The sequence below is a fragment of the Eucalyptus grandis genome, chromosome 2 (genome assembly GCF_016545825.1).
Source record: "Eucalyptus grandis isolate ANBG69807.140 chromosome 2, ASM1654582v1, whole genome shotgun sequence".
Lineage (NCBI taxonomy): Eukaryota > Viridiplantae > Streptophyta > Magnoliopsida > Myrtales > Myrtaceae > Eucalyptus > Eucalyptus grandis.
Genome location: NC_052613.1, coordinates 38,506,839 through 38,519,343, shown reverse-complemented (window position 1 = coordinate 38,519,343; position 12,505 = coordinate 38,506,839). Strand labels below are relative to the sequence as shown.

The 12,505-nt window shown below is 41.5% G+C and overlaps 1 protein-coding gene and 1 long non-coding RNA gene across 2 annotated transcripts; both read left to right on the top strand.

The window, feature by feature from the left end:
• Window positions 1-2,832: 2,832 nt before the first annotated feature.
• Window positions 2,833-6,309, top strand: LOC120290920 (serine/arginine repetitive matrix protein 1-like). The gene is made up of 9 exons (XM_039307781.1): window positions 2,833-3,075; window positions 3,199-3,288; window positions 3,547-3,669; window positions 3,908-4,075; window positions 4,165-4,251; window positions 4,388-4,518; window positions 5,595-5,642; window positions 5,743-5,799; window positions 5,973-6,309. The coding sequence occupies exons 1-9, from the start codon at window positions 3,055-3,057 to the stop codon at window positions 6,292-6,294; spliced, it is 1,047 nt and encodes a 348-aa protein (XP_039163715.1). The 5' UTR covers window positions 2,833-3,054; the 3' UTR covers window positions 6,295-6,309.
• Window positions 6,310-7,828: 1,519 nt separating this feature from the next.
• On the top strand, window positions 7,829-8,312 carry LOC120290921. The gene is made up of 2 exons (XR_005548708.1): window positions 7,829-7,953; window positions 8,033-8,312. It is a non-coding gene; the product is annotated as an uncharacterized LOC120290921 (long non-coding RNA).
• Window positions 8,313-12,505: the final 4,193 nt, after the last annotated feature.

Genomic DNA, 12,505 nt, shown 5'->3' with positions numbered 1-12,505 from the left:
GAGGTCGAGGTCGGAGCTACGGCCATCGAGTGGCCATCGTTGGGGTCGGGGTCGGGGTCGAGGTCGGAGCCGCCTGCCGTTGAGTGGCCATCGTCGCGGTTGGGGTCGAGGTCGGGGTCGAAGCCGTGGCCGCGAGCGCAAGGACCGTCGAGGACGGCGACGGCCGGAGATTAGGGTTTTGAATTGGGGGAGACACCAAACGGCGTCGTTTTGGTGTTTGGATGCCGACTCGGCTCTCCGACGAGCCACGTCGGCGTCAAAATTAATAAAAAAGGCCACGTCGGATTTCCGGCCAATTTTGTCGAGTTGGCACCAAAGTGAGATTTTTTCAAATTTTTTGGCACTTAAGTGATCCGACGGGAAACTTTTGGTACCAAAGTGAGCGCCGTACACAACTTTTGGCACCATTAGTGTACTTATCCCCTTAATTCAGGTCTTTTTATATCAAGATGGGAAGTCTTGCCACCAGGCTTGCATTGTTACACCACAATGCCCATCGCCCTTACACCCAATTTCATCCACCAAACACCCAAACATCAAAGCAGACCATCGACTATGATACCAATTTGGTAGGAGCGAATAGCAACAGCCCAAAACCTTTTGTCCAGGGAGATCACCAATGAAACATATTAAGAGTGCATTTGGTTAAACTCTGCATTATAATGCAAATGCAAAAAGTCAAATTTTATTTGGGAAAATGCAAATTTATGTTTGGTAAAACCTCTTTACAAGTGAACTTTGAGTTGAATGTGTTTGGTAAAAAAAAAAAAAACTTTTGCAATGAGTTTTGGGTATATTTTTATATATTTATTTTTTATTTTTTTGAAACATGAACCAAACCCTTACAAGGGTTGTCTCTTTTTAAAAATAAAAATAAATAATAAAAAATAAAATTTAACCAAGGACAAATTGAAAATTTGAAGAATTTGTGAAGATAGTTTTGGAAGGAAAAATAGTTTTAGTATTTGGCTAAATGTTAAAGTCCAATACTAGTAGGAACTAGTATTGGGTTTTTAGCTTTTTCAAGACCAGCATTTGGCCGAAAGCTCGTTTAAAATGATTGTCAAATAGTCTAGCATTTTCCTAGGGGCTTTAAAGGCTGAAAGCCCATTAGAAATGCTAAATCAAATGCATCTTAACTTATCCACCTTGACTCATATTTACTTAAAAGTTTAAGTCAATGAGTTATGCGTCAATTATGATATATTAATTACTTTACACCATACTAATTCTCCAATATGGAATTTCTCTAATACAACTCATACGTGCATCATTAATTTTTTTTTTTTTTTTAATCTTTCTCCTTCTTAGAAAGGTAGATGTCCACGAGAAAATTGCCAATCTTTATTTGCTAATTTAAGCGAGGGAGGAAATAACTGGAAAAGAAAAGAAGAGAAAAAAGTTTAAATTCCTCAAATGCGTGGGATACATGTTGATTGGAAACGATGCAAAGAAAACCTAATTTCGTGACTAGACTCCGTTATGTTTCATTTTATTCATATTTATAAGGAAATATAAGAGCAATCTTCAGATTTATTTGGTCTGTGAAAAATAAATGATTTGAAAAATATTTTTCAGTATTGCTAGAAATAATAATCAATAAAATTTTTTAATTATCAACCACTATTTATGTTTGAGGATTTTTGTAAATGAGGAAATTTTTATTGTTCTTTCATTTCTATACAATACAAGTGATTATTTTTGAAAAATATTTTTTAAATCATTCATTTTTCATGAAACAAACAGAATTTTGAAAAAATGACGATATTTGCAATCATTTCTCTTTTTAGAAAATCACTTTCCAAATCATTTTTTTTGAAACACAAATTTCCCTTGTGTTAAGACATAGTGCATAGCACAATTTATTTCGAGCTTCTTCGACATTAGATTTATTTTCTCATGCAATTTTTTTTTTTTTGGGTGATAACAAACATACCAAATATGTTCAACTTTGGCTTTAATGATTCTCTCATCGTCGGGTAATTAAGTGATGCGCAGTTTATGCCGTTGTCCCTTTTAAATCATGTATAGCCGATTTTTGTGATTCAAAAGTATTCCAACTATGAATTAACGAAAAATGAATATTGTCTTTACTTTGGGCATGAAAAGCATTTTGAGTGGTCGAAGGAGAACATAAGTGAAGCACATGCTTCTTAAACATGTAATTTATTACTATATCGTCCTACCATATGCTTTAGGGTTGATGTTGCCGGCAGTCTTTACACTTTTATCCAAAAATTATAACCGTCCCTCTTACCTCTTTTGGTTCAAAACCGTCTATCTACTTTTTGAACAGTGCTACCGATCATCCTTAGATTGATCTAATGACAGAATTCATAATGTCTACTTTAGGATTGATGTCATCAATAATCTTTACACTTTTACCTAAAAATCATAACCGTCCTCTTACCCCCTTTCGATTCAATATCTCATCCATCTACTTTTGAACGGTGCGACCGATCATCCTTAAGATCGGTTTAATGACGGAATTCGTATTATTTGCTTTAACATTGATTTCACCACTAGCCTTTACACTTTAACCCAAAAACCATAACCATTCCCTTATCTCTTTCGATTCGAAATCGTCCACATACTTTTCACATGGTGTCGCCGGTCATCCTTAAGATCAGTCTAATGGCGGAATTCGCTGACACAGAGGTCTATTATTTTTGCCATCTCCTTCTTCCTCAACTTAATTCCCCCACCAAATTCAAGTGCGCACGGAGTATTAGGGGCTCCACCGGGTCCTTTTTCTCGATTTGGGCCGAAACGAGGGGGTCTTGGATCCGATCCAAAAATACGGGAGGGCATCACCGCCACCACACCGACCCCCGCCCCGGCACGCCCCCGGCCTTTTCCCCACTACTCCCTCTCTATCCAATCCAATCCAATCCATCCTTCCATCCATCCTTCCATCTCGCGCGCCCCCAGCAGCGACGGCGATTCTCTCTAGCCCCACCCATCTTCCGCCTCGTCCTAGGGAGAAAATCCCGCCCCTCCGCCGCCCCTCCGCCGCCCCTCTCCGCCCCGCTCCGCCCCCGAAACCCTAAAGCAATGTCGGGAGGGTTTTTCCGAGTAAGCTCCTGCTCGAATCCGTCGGATCCGTCTCGCTCCGCTGTATTTCCGTCTCGCTCGCGCTTCCCTCTCGTGTGTACCCGTCGGTTCTGAACGGCCTTGCGTAATCGCGTGTTGTTTCAGGGTACTTCCGCGGATCAGGACACGCGGTTCTCGAACAAGCAGGCGAAGCTCCTCAAGACGCAGAAGTTCGCTCCGGAGCTGGAGTTCCTGGTGAGATTCCGCTCCGCTCGGCTCCGCTCGGAGCTGGTCGAGATTCTTTTTCTTTATTTTTGCGTTTTCCCCGTCCCGTAGGTTCGATGCGATGCTCGAATGCCTGTAAGAACTGCTGATTGAGGGTGTGATAAGCGTAGGAAAGCGCCGACGCGATCTGAGTGCACGCGTTCGGATGTGTACATTTGCACTCGGGAGAAGCTCATCGGTCGGCGTGTCTCGGAGATGTCTTGACCGTTCGAAATTTTTGTGTTTCAGGTGGACATGACGAAAGTGAAGATGGATGTCATGAAACCTTGGATTGCCACCAGGGTGACTGGGCTTCTAGGGTTTGAAGACGAGGTCCTCATCAATTTCATATATGGACTCCTGGATGGGAAGGTATTCTGCTGTCTTTCTAGGTTCTCGTGAGTTCTCAGTTTTAGTGCTTTATTTCGTGTTCTCTAGTGATTTGTCCCTCTCTTTGGTTCGAGTCAATTGAGGATGTTTCGAGGGGTGCCTTGTAGACTGCTTGGTTGTTGTTGAGGCTGAATTGCCTGCTGCAGCTGTTTTTGGTGTGTGAACTCCTTGCAAATCAACTATGGAAGTCGAGCCCTTTTGCTTTTTGTTTCTGGTGCAGGAGGTTAATGGAAAGGAGGTTCAGATACAACTCACAGGATTTATGGAGAAAAACACTGGCAAGTTTATGAAAGAACTCTGGACTCTTCTTATCAGTGCGCAGAAAAATGCAAGCGGTGTGCCTCAGCAGTTCTTAGATGCCAAAGAGGAAGAAACTCGGAAGAAGAAGGTCTTACCTCTATAATTCTGCAATGAGCTTGTGACTGAAATAGCTGATTGTATGTTCTCAGCGATTTTTTCTTGGTCATGATCATTCAGGTTGAAGCCGACCTCGTTGCTGATGAAATTCGGAAGAAAAGAGACAAGGAAAGTAGAGAATTTGAACAGGAGAAATCAGAGAGGATGGTAATACTATTTTATTCAGGCTGGAGTTACATTGACTGAGGCTGCTTTACACTTTTAACTTATGTTTGTGTTTCTATGCGTTCAGCTAGCTTCTGCAATTATTTGGGTTCATGTCCTTTACCTCAAACTACTGTAGGACGGTGTGGTAGAGATGAAGGCTTCAAATGATGACCTGGAGAAGGACTTCATGTCTTCAAGGGCCTCAAATGCCCGTCGGGATGGTAAAAATGATAATGGAAGGAGGGGTGCTTCAAGAAGAAGCCATGAGTAAGGGATTATTGGTGATGCCTGTCATCTGCATTCTTTTCAATCCTTTGTGTCTAGAGCTTGTATTTGCTGTTGCACTTACCTTGCATAGTTGATTTAAGCTATTCAGAGATGAGGTCAAGATGCATTAGACATTCAATTCTTTGAAAGTTAGCAGAATATCTAACAGCAAAAGAAATGTCTCAATTTGGATTAAAGAAGCTTTTTCACCCATGAAAGATGAGATAGTGTTCACATTTGTCTTCAAGTTTCCTCGGGAATTGGATTGACATAGACGCGTATATTTTGTTTAATATGTTATTGTAGGGTGAAATTATCATTGAACTTTTAAACAATAATTCGGATTACAGTAAACTATCAAGCACCTGGGAAAATTTCTCTATCATTTAGTAAAGTAGCATAACAGAACTTATGTGGTCAACAGGGATTTTTTTTTCATTTTGCTTTTGCCTTTTCTCCTCTGACTTTGCCTCTTCTATTTTGGACATTACAATTTGCTGAAATCTTTTGAAATCACAAATTGTGAGCATTTGGTATCTTATTCTTTGCTTGGTACTTCCTTAAATTGGCTAAAGCATCGCTTCTTTTGGTGTTATCAAGATAGGACTTCTGAAATGCTGAGTCAATTGGTTTTCCTTGAGAATGCATATTATGGTAGAGAAATATGCTTGATTTTGTTTTTGTTTTTGTTTTTGTTTTTTTTTTTTTTTTAAAACTTTTTATCTCGCTCGTGGTTACGTAATAGTGAATAGTAAGGAACAGATTCCTTCCCAGACATTGGCCATTGTATTTGGCTTTTTATACCCAATCTTTTGATATTGATAGTTCTTCCTGATTATTACTTCTTCCATCTTATTTGGTTGGGTTTGGGCTTGAGATTCCTAGTCTCCCTATGTTGGATTCTAGAGTTTATTAGGATGCTTCTGTTCTTTGCAGAAAAAGGTCAGCATCCAGCTTTTATTTGTATAGTTTTGAAATTTGTGCAAGCATTATTGTAGGATATGGCAAGTGATTATCTGAGATTTTCGAAAGCTGCCAATGTGACTCTTGAATGCTGACTTACTTATCTCCTGCAGAGTTTCTAGATCTCCTCGATCGGTGGACCATTCCTCTTCATCCCCTCGGTGAGCATCTACTGAAGTTTGTGTGATTTGAATTTTGACTTATTGGTTGATCTTTATTTGTTGGATGATGACCTAAGAAGTAATGTGAATTATTGTTCAGAGCTTCACCTTCTAGGTCAATCAGCAAGTCATTGTCTAAATCCAGGAGCTATTCAGAGTACGTAACCATACTTCTGCTAGGGTAGATTATTTGGCATTAATACAGTTCTTGATTGGTTTCGGGATTGAGGCAAACAGTAGAGTTGGTTATCTTGTTATTTATTTATTTTATTTTTTGGCTGTATCTTAATAGTTCTAAGATTACTTGTATTGTTGACATATGTCCTTTAGTGAAAGACGCAGGTCAAGGAGTATCTCTGCATCACGACAGAGACGTAGCCGTTCAATTTCTTCTAGTAAGGTGTATCGTTCTCCTCGAAGAAGGTCTATGACACCTCGTCGGAGGTATTCTCCTCGGAGATCCCGATCTCCGAGACGAGGAGCGTCTTTTTATAGGCGGAGATCGATATCTCCTCCGCATCGCAGGTCACCATCTCCTGTAAGGCGTAGGTTGCGTTCACCTCCTCGACATAGGTCACGTTCTCCAATGAAGCGTGAGATCTCCGCCTCCTGTCCGGCGTCGAAGATCTCCATCTCCTGTCCGGCGCCGTAGATCTCCATCTCCTGTCCGGCGTGGGTCACCTTTCTTTGATAGACGAAGATCACCGCCTCCGGTGCGACATAGATCTTCCCTTGTCCGACGTCGATCACCCTCTCCATTACGGAGGAGGTCGCCCTCTCCTGTACGGAGGAGGTCGCCCTCTCCTGTTCGAAGGAGGTCGCCTTTCCAAGACACAGATCACCATCTCCCAGGCGTCATATATCACCTTCACCTGTGTCTCGCGGGTTATCATCTCCTGTCCGTCATTTATCAACTTCACCTATGCAGCCCAGATCATCATCTCCTGTACACCATGGGACCCCATCCCCTGTACCAGAGCGGCTACGGAGATCTCAATCAATTCCTGGGCAAAGATCTTCATCCCCAGGGCGGCGAAGATCGCCCTTATCTGCACGCAGGAAATCAATGACCCCTCCACCCCGGAGGACATCTCATGAGTCAGACTCTGCATCTCCGATTGGTCATAGATCTCCACCCTTGCGGAAGAGATCTTCTCCATTTGAAGATCGCCTGCTGGATCTACCAGGGAAAGAATGAGGTATATCCTTCATAGATGACTTGTTTACAGCTTCTAGGTTCATTGAGTATTAGTGTTTTCTTTTTTTGTTTGCTGAGGATGCTGGTCGTATGTTTGGTCTATCTTCTAGTGAGGAGGAATGGATTTTGTTTGTCAATTCATCGGCTTCTTCTTTCCTTTTCAAAATGATATATTTGCCACAACGGTTGTTTCCTATGCATAATTTTATTTGTAAGCTTACGGAAATTGTTAACTGGGGCACATTTACACATACAAAATACAACATATCAGTCTGACTCTAGGGAGTTGCTTAGAATTATTGATCACATTGGCAAACTATCCTCTCGCTTCTCTCAAGTTTGAAGAGATGAATAGTATTGAAAGTAGGATTTGCAGATAGAGTTCATACTCACTTTACCTCAAACTACGTGAAATTCATAGATACTTATGCATGCTCTTCTGATACAAGGTCACGGAGCCCATATGAGAGTCCTGTAAAGCAAGCTAGGAATGTCCGGGAGACGAAGCAGGTATACCCCTGAGATCCATATCCTCATTAAGCTGAAAACATTTCTAGTATTCTTTTATTGTCATTTTGTTTATCCTCTTGATTGTCTGTTTTGCTGCTAAAAGGTCATCTAGCCCATACAGGAGTCCATTAAAGAATCTGGTGAATAATGACGACCGTTCTAATTCACTGCGATTGAGAGAACGTAGGTCGCATCAAGGAAGCCCAGATAAAAGTGATGAGAGGGGAATTACTAACATTCGGTTAGATTCCAAATCTCTAGATAATTGGTTCTCTCTCTCTCCATATCATTTGCTAGTAATGTAAAAATGAATTGTCATAAGAGTTTTGATTCTATTTGTTGGGTTGTTTGTATGCAGCAAATCCTCTAAATGGTTTTAATTTCTGTTATTCTTATTGTTTATAGGGAAAGTAGGACGTGCTCTCAAGCCTAGAGATAAAAGATCTATAAATTCATCCTCTTTCAGTAAACAGGAGACTCGCCCATGAAGCTGCGTGATAAGGATAATTCTCCTCCTGAAAAAGCTGCTGGAGATCGTTCTAATGGCTCTAAGAGCCGTTCTGATGGCTTGGATATTCGAAACAAAGACCAAGAGAGAATGAGGTGTGGGCTCTCCCGTGAATTTCTCCAGCTACTATTTTGTGCTGCATGCTGTCTAATAGTGTAATGTTATCGTTGTCAGGGAAAAGCCCTCTGAAAGGGATTGTTGTCACCTTCACTGAACAAAGAATCTGGTGAGAAGTTACAGACATCTCACTCCGTTGAAGGTAGAAAATCTGGTGATAAGGATCATTCTCGAGATAGTAGTTCCGACGGCACAGATCTGAAGTCACACAAAGATCTGTGGAGAAGGTTGATCATAGTAAACACAGCAGCTTGTCTGAAACAGGTTCTGAGGAAAGTGATAAGCACATTAATGATCGCAAAAGGAGAAGAAAAGGCGCAAAAGATTAGATAAGCGAAAAGATTCAGATGATAATAGCTATGATTCTGAGATAGAGGATCGAAGGAGACTAAAAGGAGGAGGAAAGAAGAGAAGAAAATGAAGAAGGAGGAGAGACGTCGACGCCGAGAGGAGAGACGTCGAGACGGGAAGAACGTCGTGCAGAAAAGATGAGAGCAAAGAAAGAGGATATTGTCTCATCTGACCTTTGAAAGTATCTCCAGAGATGCATCCTCCTCAGATGATGAAGATGTTGACAGAAAGGAGGATCATTCGTATGATGAAGAGGCAGAAACCAAGCAAAAGAAACTTGAGATTGAGCTACGAATGAAGGCTCTTGAGTCATTTAAGGCAAAGAAGGGCATAGGTCACTGAATTTGCTTCTAGTGTTGGAATTATGAACGCTTTTGGTTTGTTTTATCATATTGATCAGCATCTCTTTTCGTTGGAAATTGCTTTGAATTTTGTGTTGTGATTCAAAGATTTTGATATGTTGATAAATATTTAATTAGTCTGTCTTTATTGCTGGCAGTTAATCGATAAATGAGGTTCCTCAGCTATTCTGTTGATGCGATTTTTTTAAGCAGGCATTGCCGCTAGATTTTCTGGTAATCATTGTTTTCCCCTTGTAGGGAAGGTTAAATTTACGCTTTTTACAGGTTATTGTGGATAGGAGAGGACAACTCCTTGCCTTAATGCGTGCTTTTTCATGTGATTGCGATTCCATTGTAATTGCCAGGATTAGCTAGTCTTCTTATTCTATTCCTAATGAAATATGGTTTGAAAATTCGAATAATGATGCATATAGCTTCTAGTGATGGCTGTTTAATGTGTTTTGAGACTAAATCAAGTAAAAGTTTTTTGTCGGTTCAGCTAACTTGAGGTTGGTACTAAATTGGATTTCTCATCGATTGTTAGATGAAAAAAAATTCAACTTTGATGACTTGGTTGAGCAGAACATTCCGCAGATCATCATTCTGAACATCAACTCAGGTGATGTATTTACATCTTTTCTCTGGGTTCATTTAGATGGTGTTTTCAACACTGAGAAGTTTATGTATTTAGATGCCCACTTCTCTTCTGGGTGGTGGAAAGTTTTTTGTAGATTATGTTTTACCTACCTGCCTGTTTTGAGGTGGATATCGGATGATAGCATCCACATCATGCCATCTAGGATGTCTAGATACCTGAGAACTCTGTTTTTTTTCTTTTGTCGTGGGACTGCTATGGAAATTTGGTGTTAATTCTGGAGATACTTAACTGAGGAAATGCTAAGTTCTTAAAACCTGACATATTTCAAGCAGTTTTTGACCGATACAAAAACTTTTACTATTCTCATTAGTTAGTTAGAGTCCCTAAGTGTCAAACTATGCTCTTGCTAAGTATATTGTCCTTGGAGGTGTATAAAGGAAATTGTGTTAGTAGTGCAATTAGTGTTGCAACAATTCCATATCAACTATTAACCACTTGGTCTTTTATTTCGTTTCTTCATGAGCTTTGGATGTGGGAATCCATTCCATGGCGACTCTGAAGCATTTCGTTTTAAAGTTCGTAGAAGCAGCTTACCTAATCTAGTGCAACAATGTTGGTATGCCTTACTACCTTGCTTCCATTAGCTGTTTGTAAATGGAGGTAATGATGTGTAATGTGGGTTCTATCATATCCTTCTGGGCTGATATTTAGTAGATTGAGAACAGAGTTCAGTAAACAATGGATGAGTGGCCTTTTGCAGCTATGATGAGCATTCTATTTTTTGCTGCTTTTAGTGTTCTATCATTTCCTTCTGAATTATTATCAATGCAATAAGTGTAGCACTTTTTTTCGTGGAGTTTTGCTTCAGGTTTTATCTTTGACGATGGGACGTTCACAAATCCAGTTTTATCTTTTGCGTTACTGTAGTACTGGCGATTTCTTATAGAAAAGGGGTTTTTGGTTTTTTCCGCCTTTTTTATTTTTATTTTTTAAACTTAGCTTGAGCTTTCTGCATATATCACCTTAGATGGCAAACTCATGACTATCATAATGCTTTGAGCCCCAACACGGATGCGAATTGCTATTTGGTCTCGAACGTAATTGCACCTGGCCTTTTGCTCAAATGGTATTGGTGCAGTCGAGGTGCTATTATGAGTCGGATTGTGGTTCTCGTTCCGTTTCTTCCCACATATACTGCTAAAATTGCCTAAAGGCATTACGTGGCCATAAGTTTTGTATTTGCCAGCTGTTCTTATGGCAGTGCTCTTCGGAAAAAAGGCCAAAAGAGTTTTCGCCCAGCAACCATACTTTCTATATATTATATCCTTTGAGCCTTACAGGTCTGCCCCTATTATCATGCTTTCTTTTGGGATGGTTACCATCGTTGTACACTCATATTTCGTTTCTATTTGGTTTACTCGCATCTTCATTAGCTTACCAAGGCATTGATTCTTAGAAATATTTAAGGGTCAGTTTGACTTCGTACTGGCTGGGACATTAGCCTCGGACGGATAATAGGACAACTTAATTGAACTGATCTGCTGGAGGCCATTGATGTCTCGCGTCCAAATGTCGCCCCAGCAACAAATTGGTAGATGAACTCCTTTCCAATGTGCACTTGAGGTGGCTTGTGTGAGGTGTCCCTGACGGTACTTATATTGTATTCATAGACCTTAATCTATTGCGGCGGTCAAATGGCTGCAAAAAATGTTTGTGGGTTCAACAGAAAGCTGGGGTACGCACTGGCTAACCTTGGGGAGTTAACTGCTTGTACCGACACGATTGGTGTTACTGTCGTTGTTGAACTTTTGAAAGTCTGAGAGACTCTGGAAATACGCCTGAGAAGTAGCTGCTACTTGACTTTCACAGTGATGGCCTTCAACAATTAGTAATATTCAGAGTAGTTTGACCTCTTCATCGTGAGATTTCTGAGTCAATTAACATGATGGGCTCCCTAAACACAAACTAAATTTGCTGCAGCTCTAAAATTGAGCCAGCGATTGACTTGATATTGTTTGGTCGGTTTGGTATTTGGTAGTAGAAATCCCACGCCTTGCATCGCTGTAGGTCATTTCAATAATTTTAGTAATTTTTTCCATTAAGAACGGACCGTTTACGCATAAGATACTGCAGGAAAATTAATCTAGTGAAGATTGACTATTCAATTCCTCGTATTCAAGTTAGGTTTTATAATGAACTCTTCTAGGCCAGCAAAGCCATGGGCATATTAAAGTGAATCAAACATCGTAGGTGGTGCTTCTTGACTGGAGTCGCGGCTGCTTTGCCAAAGTTGAATCGGGTTCTGAACGGCAATTGGGGATAGGTGCCTTCTATTGCTTTTGATGGTGGCTTGACTCGACGGGCTTTTCATCGACTTACTTTTTCTGTCTGCCCACCCAAAAACGCCCAGTGTCCAGCACTGGCTAAGCAGATAATATGTGTTCCACGGGCTAAGCCATTTGCTCATATGCCACACCAATCGATCTAGATAATCCTCAAAATCAAGAAACATTGGTGTCATTTCGACCGATCACATCCATCGGCCATACTGAACGATATCTCAATGCGTCCACTCAACGAAGCCATGGACATTGATAAGCCTTTTCTTGATTCACCGGAGGAAAAAAAGGAAAGAGAGGAGGGTCGGTCTCCCCATGGCTCCCACTCTCACCTCCAACTCGTTCGTCCTCACAGCCTCGCCGCGCTCTAAGCTCATCCTTCAAGAATTCCAAGTTCACCGTGTTCGCCAAGAAGTCCGGTCCCGGTCCGTTCCCTCCGTTTCGCTCGGCAATGCCTCGGCGGCGGAAGAACCGACGTCCGGGGAGAATGGGGACGATGGTCCCGCCAATTTCAATCCGTTCCGGTTCAACTTTGGGAAGATCCCGGATGAAGTCGCTGGTCCCTGTCGCGAGCGACAGGTCTACCGGATTGTCGTTTGGGAACACTAGGATGAAGGACCCGGGGACGGTGTTTGTTGCCGGGGCGACGGGCCAAGCTGGCGTCCGCACAGCAGCAGCTGCTGAGGGGAGGTTTCAGCGTGAGGGCAGGTGTGCCGGAGCTTGGCGCTGCGCAGGAGTTGGCTCGCCTGGCTGCCCAATACAAGGTTGGCGCTCAGCAATATAATCACTTCGATGAACGTACCTCGCTCAACACATGAAAAATCTATCGGCAATTCTTAACATTCTAACACTGTCGATTGAGAGTTGCTGTGAAGATGGCAGATGCATTAATTCACTTGAT

Coding starts and splice junctions, on each gene's coding strand:
- LOC120290920 (XM_039307781.1), top strand. CDS start 3,055: ATGTCGGGAGGGTTTTTCCGA. Junction 4,252..4,387: donor AGGAGAAATCAGAGAGGATG/GTAATACTATTT, acceptor AAACTACTGTAG/GACGGTGTGGTAGAGATGAA. Junction 4,519..5,594: donor GCTTCAAGAAGAAGCCATGA/GTAAGGGATTAT, acceptor TATCTCCTGCAG/AGTTTCTAGATCTCCTCGAT.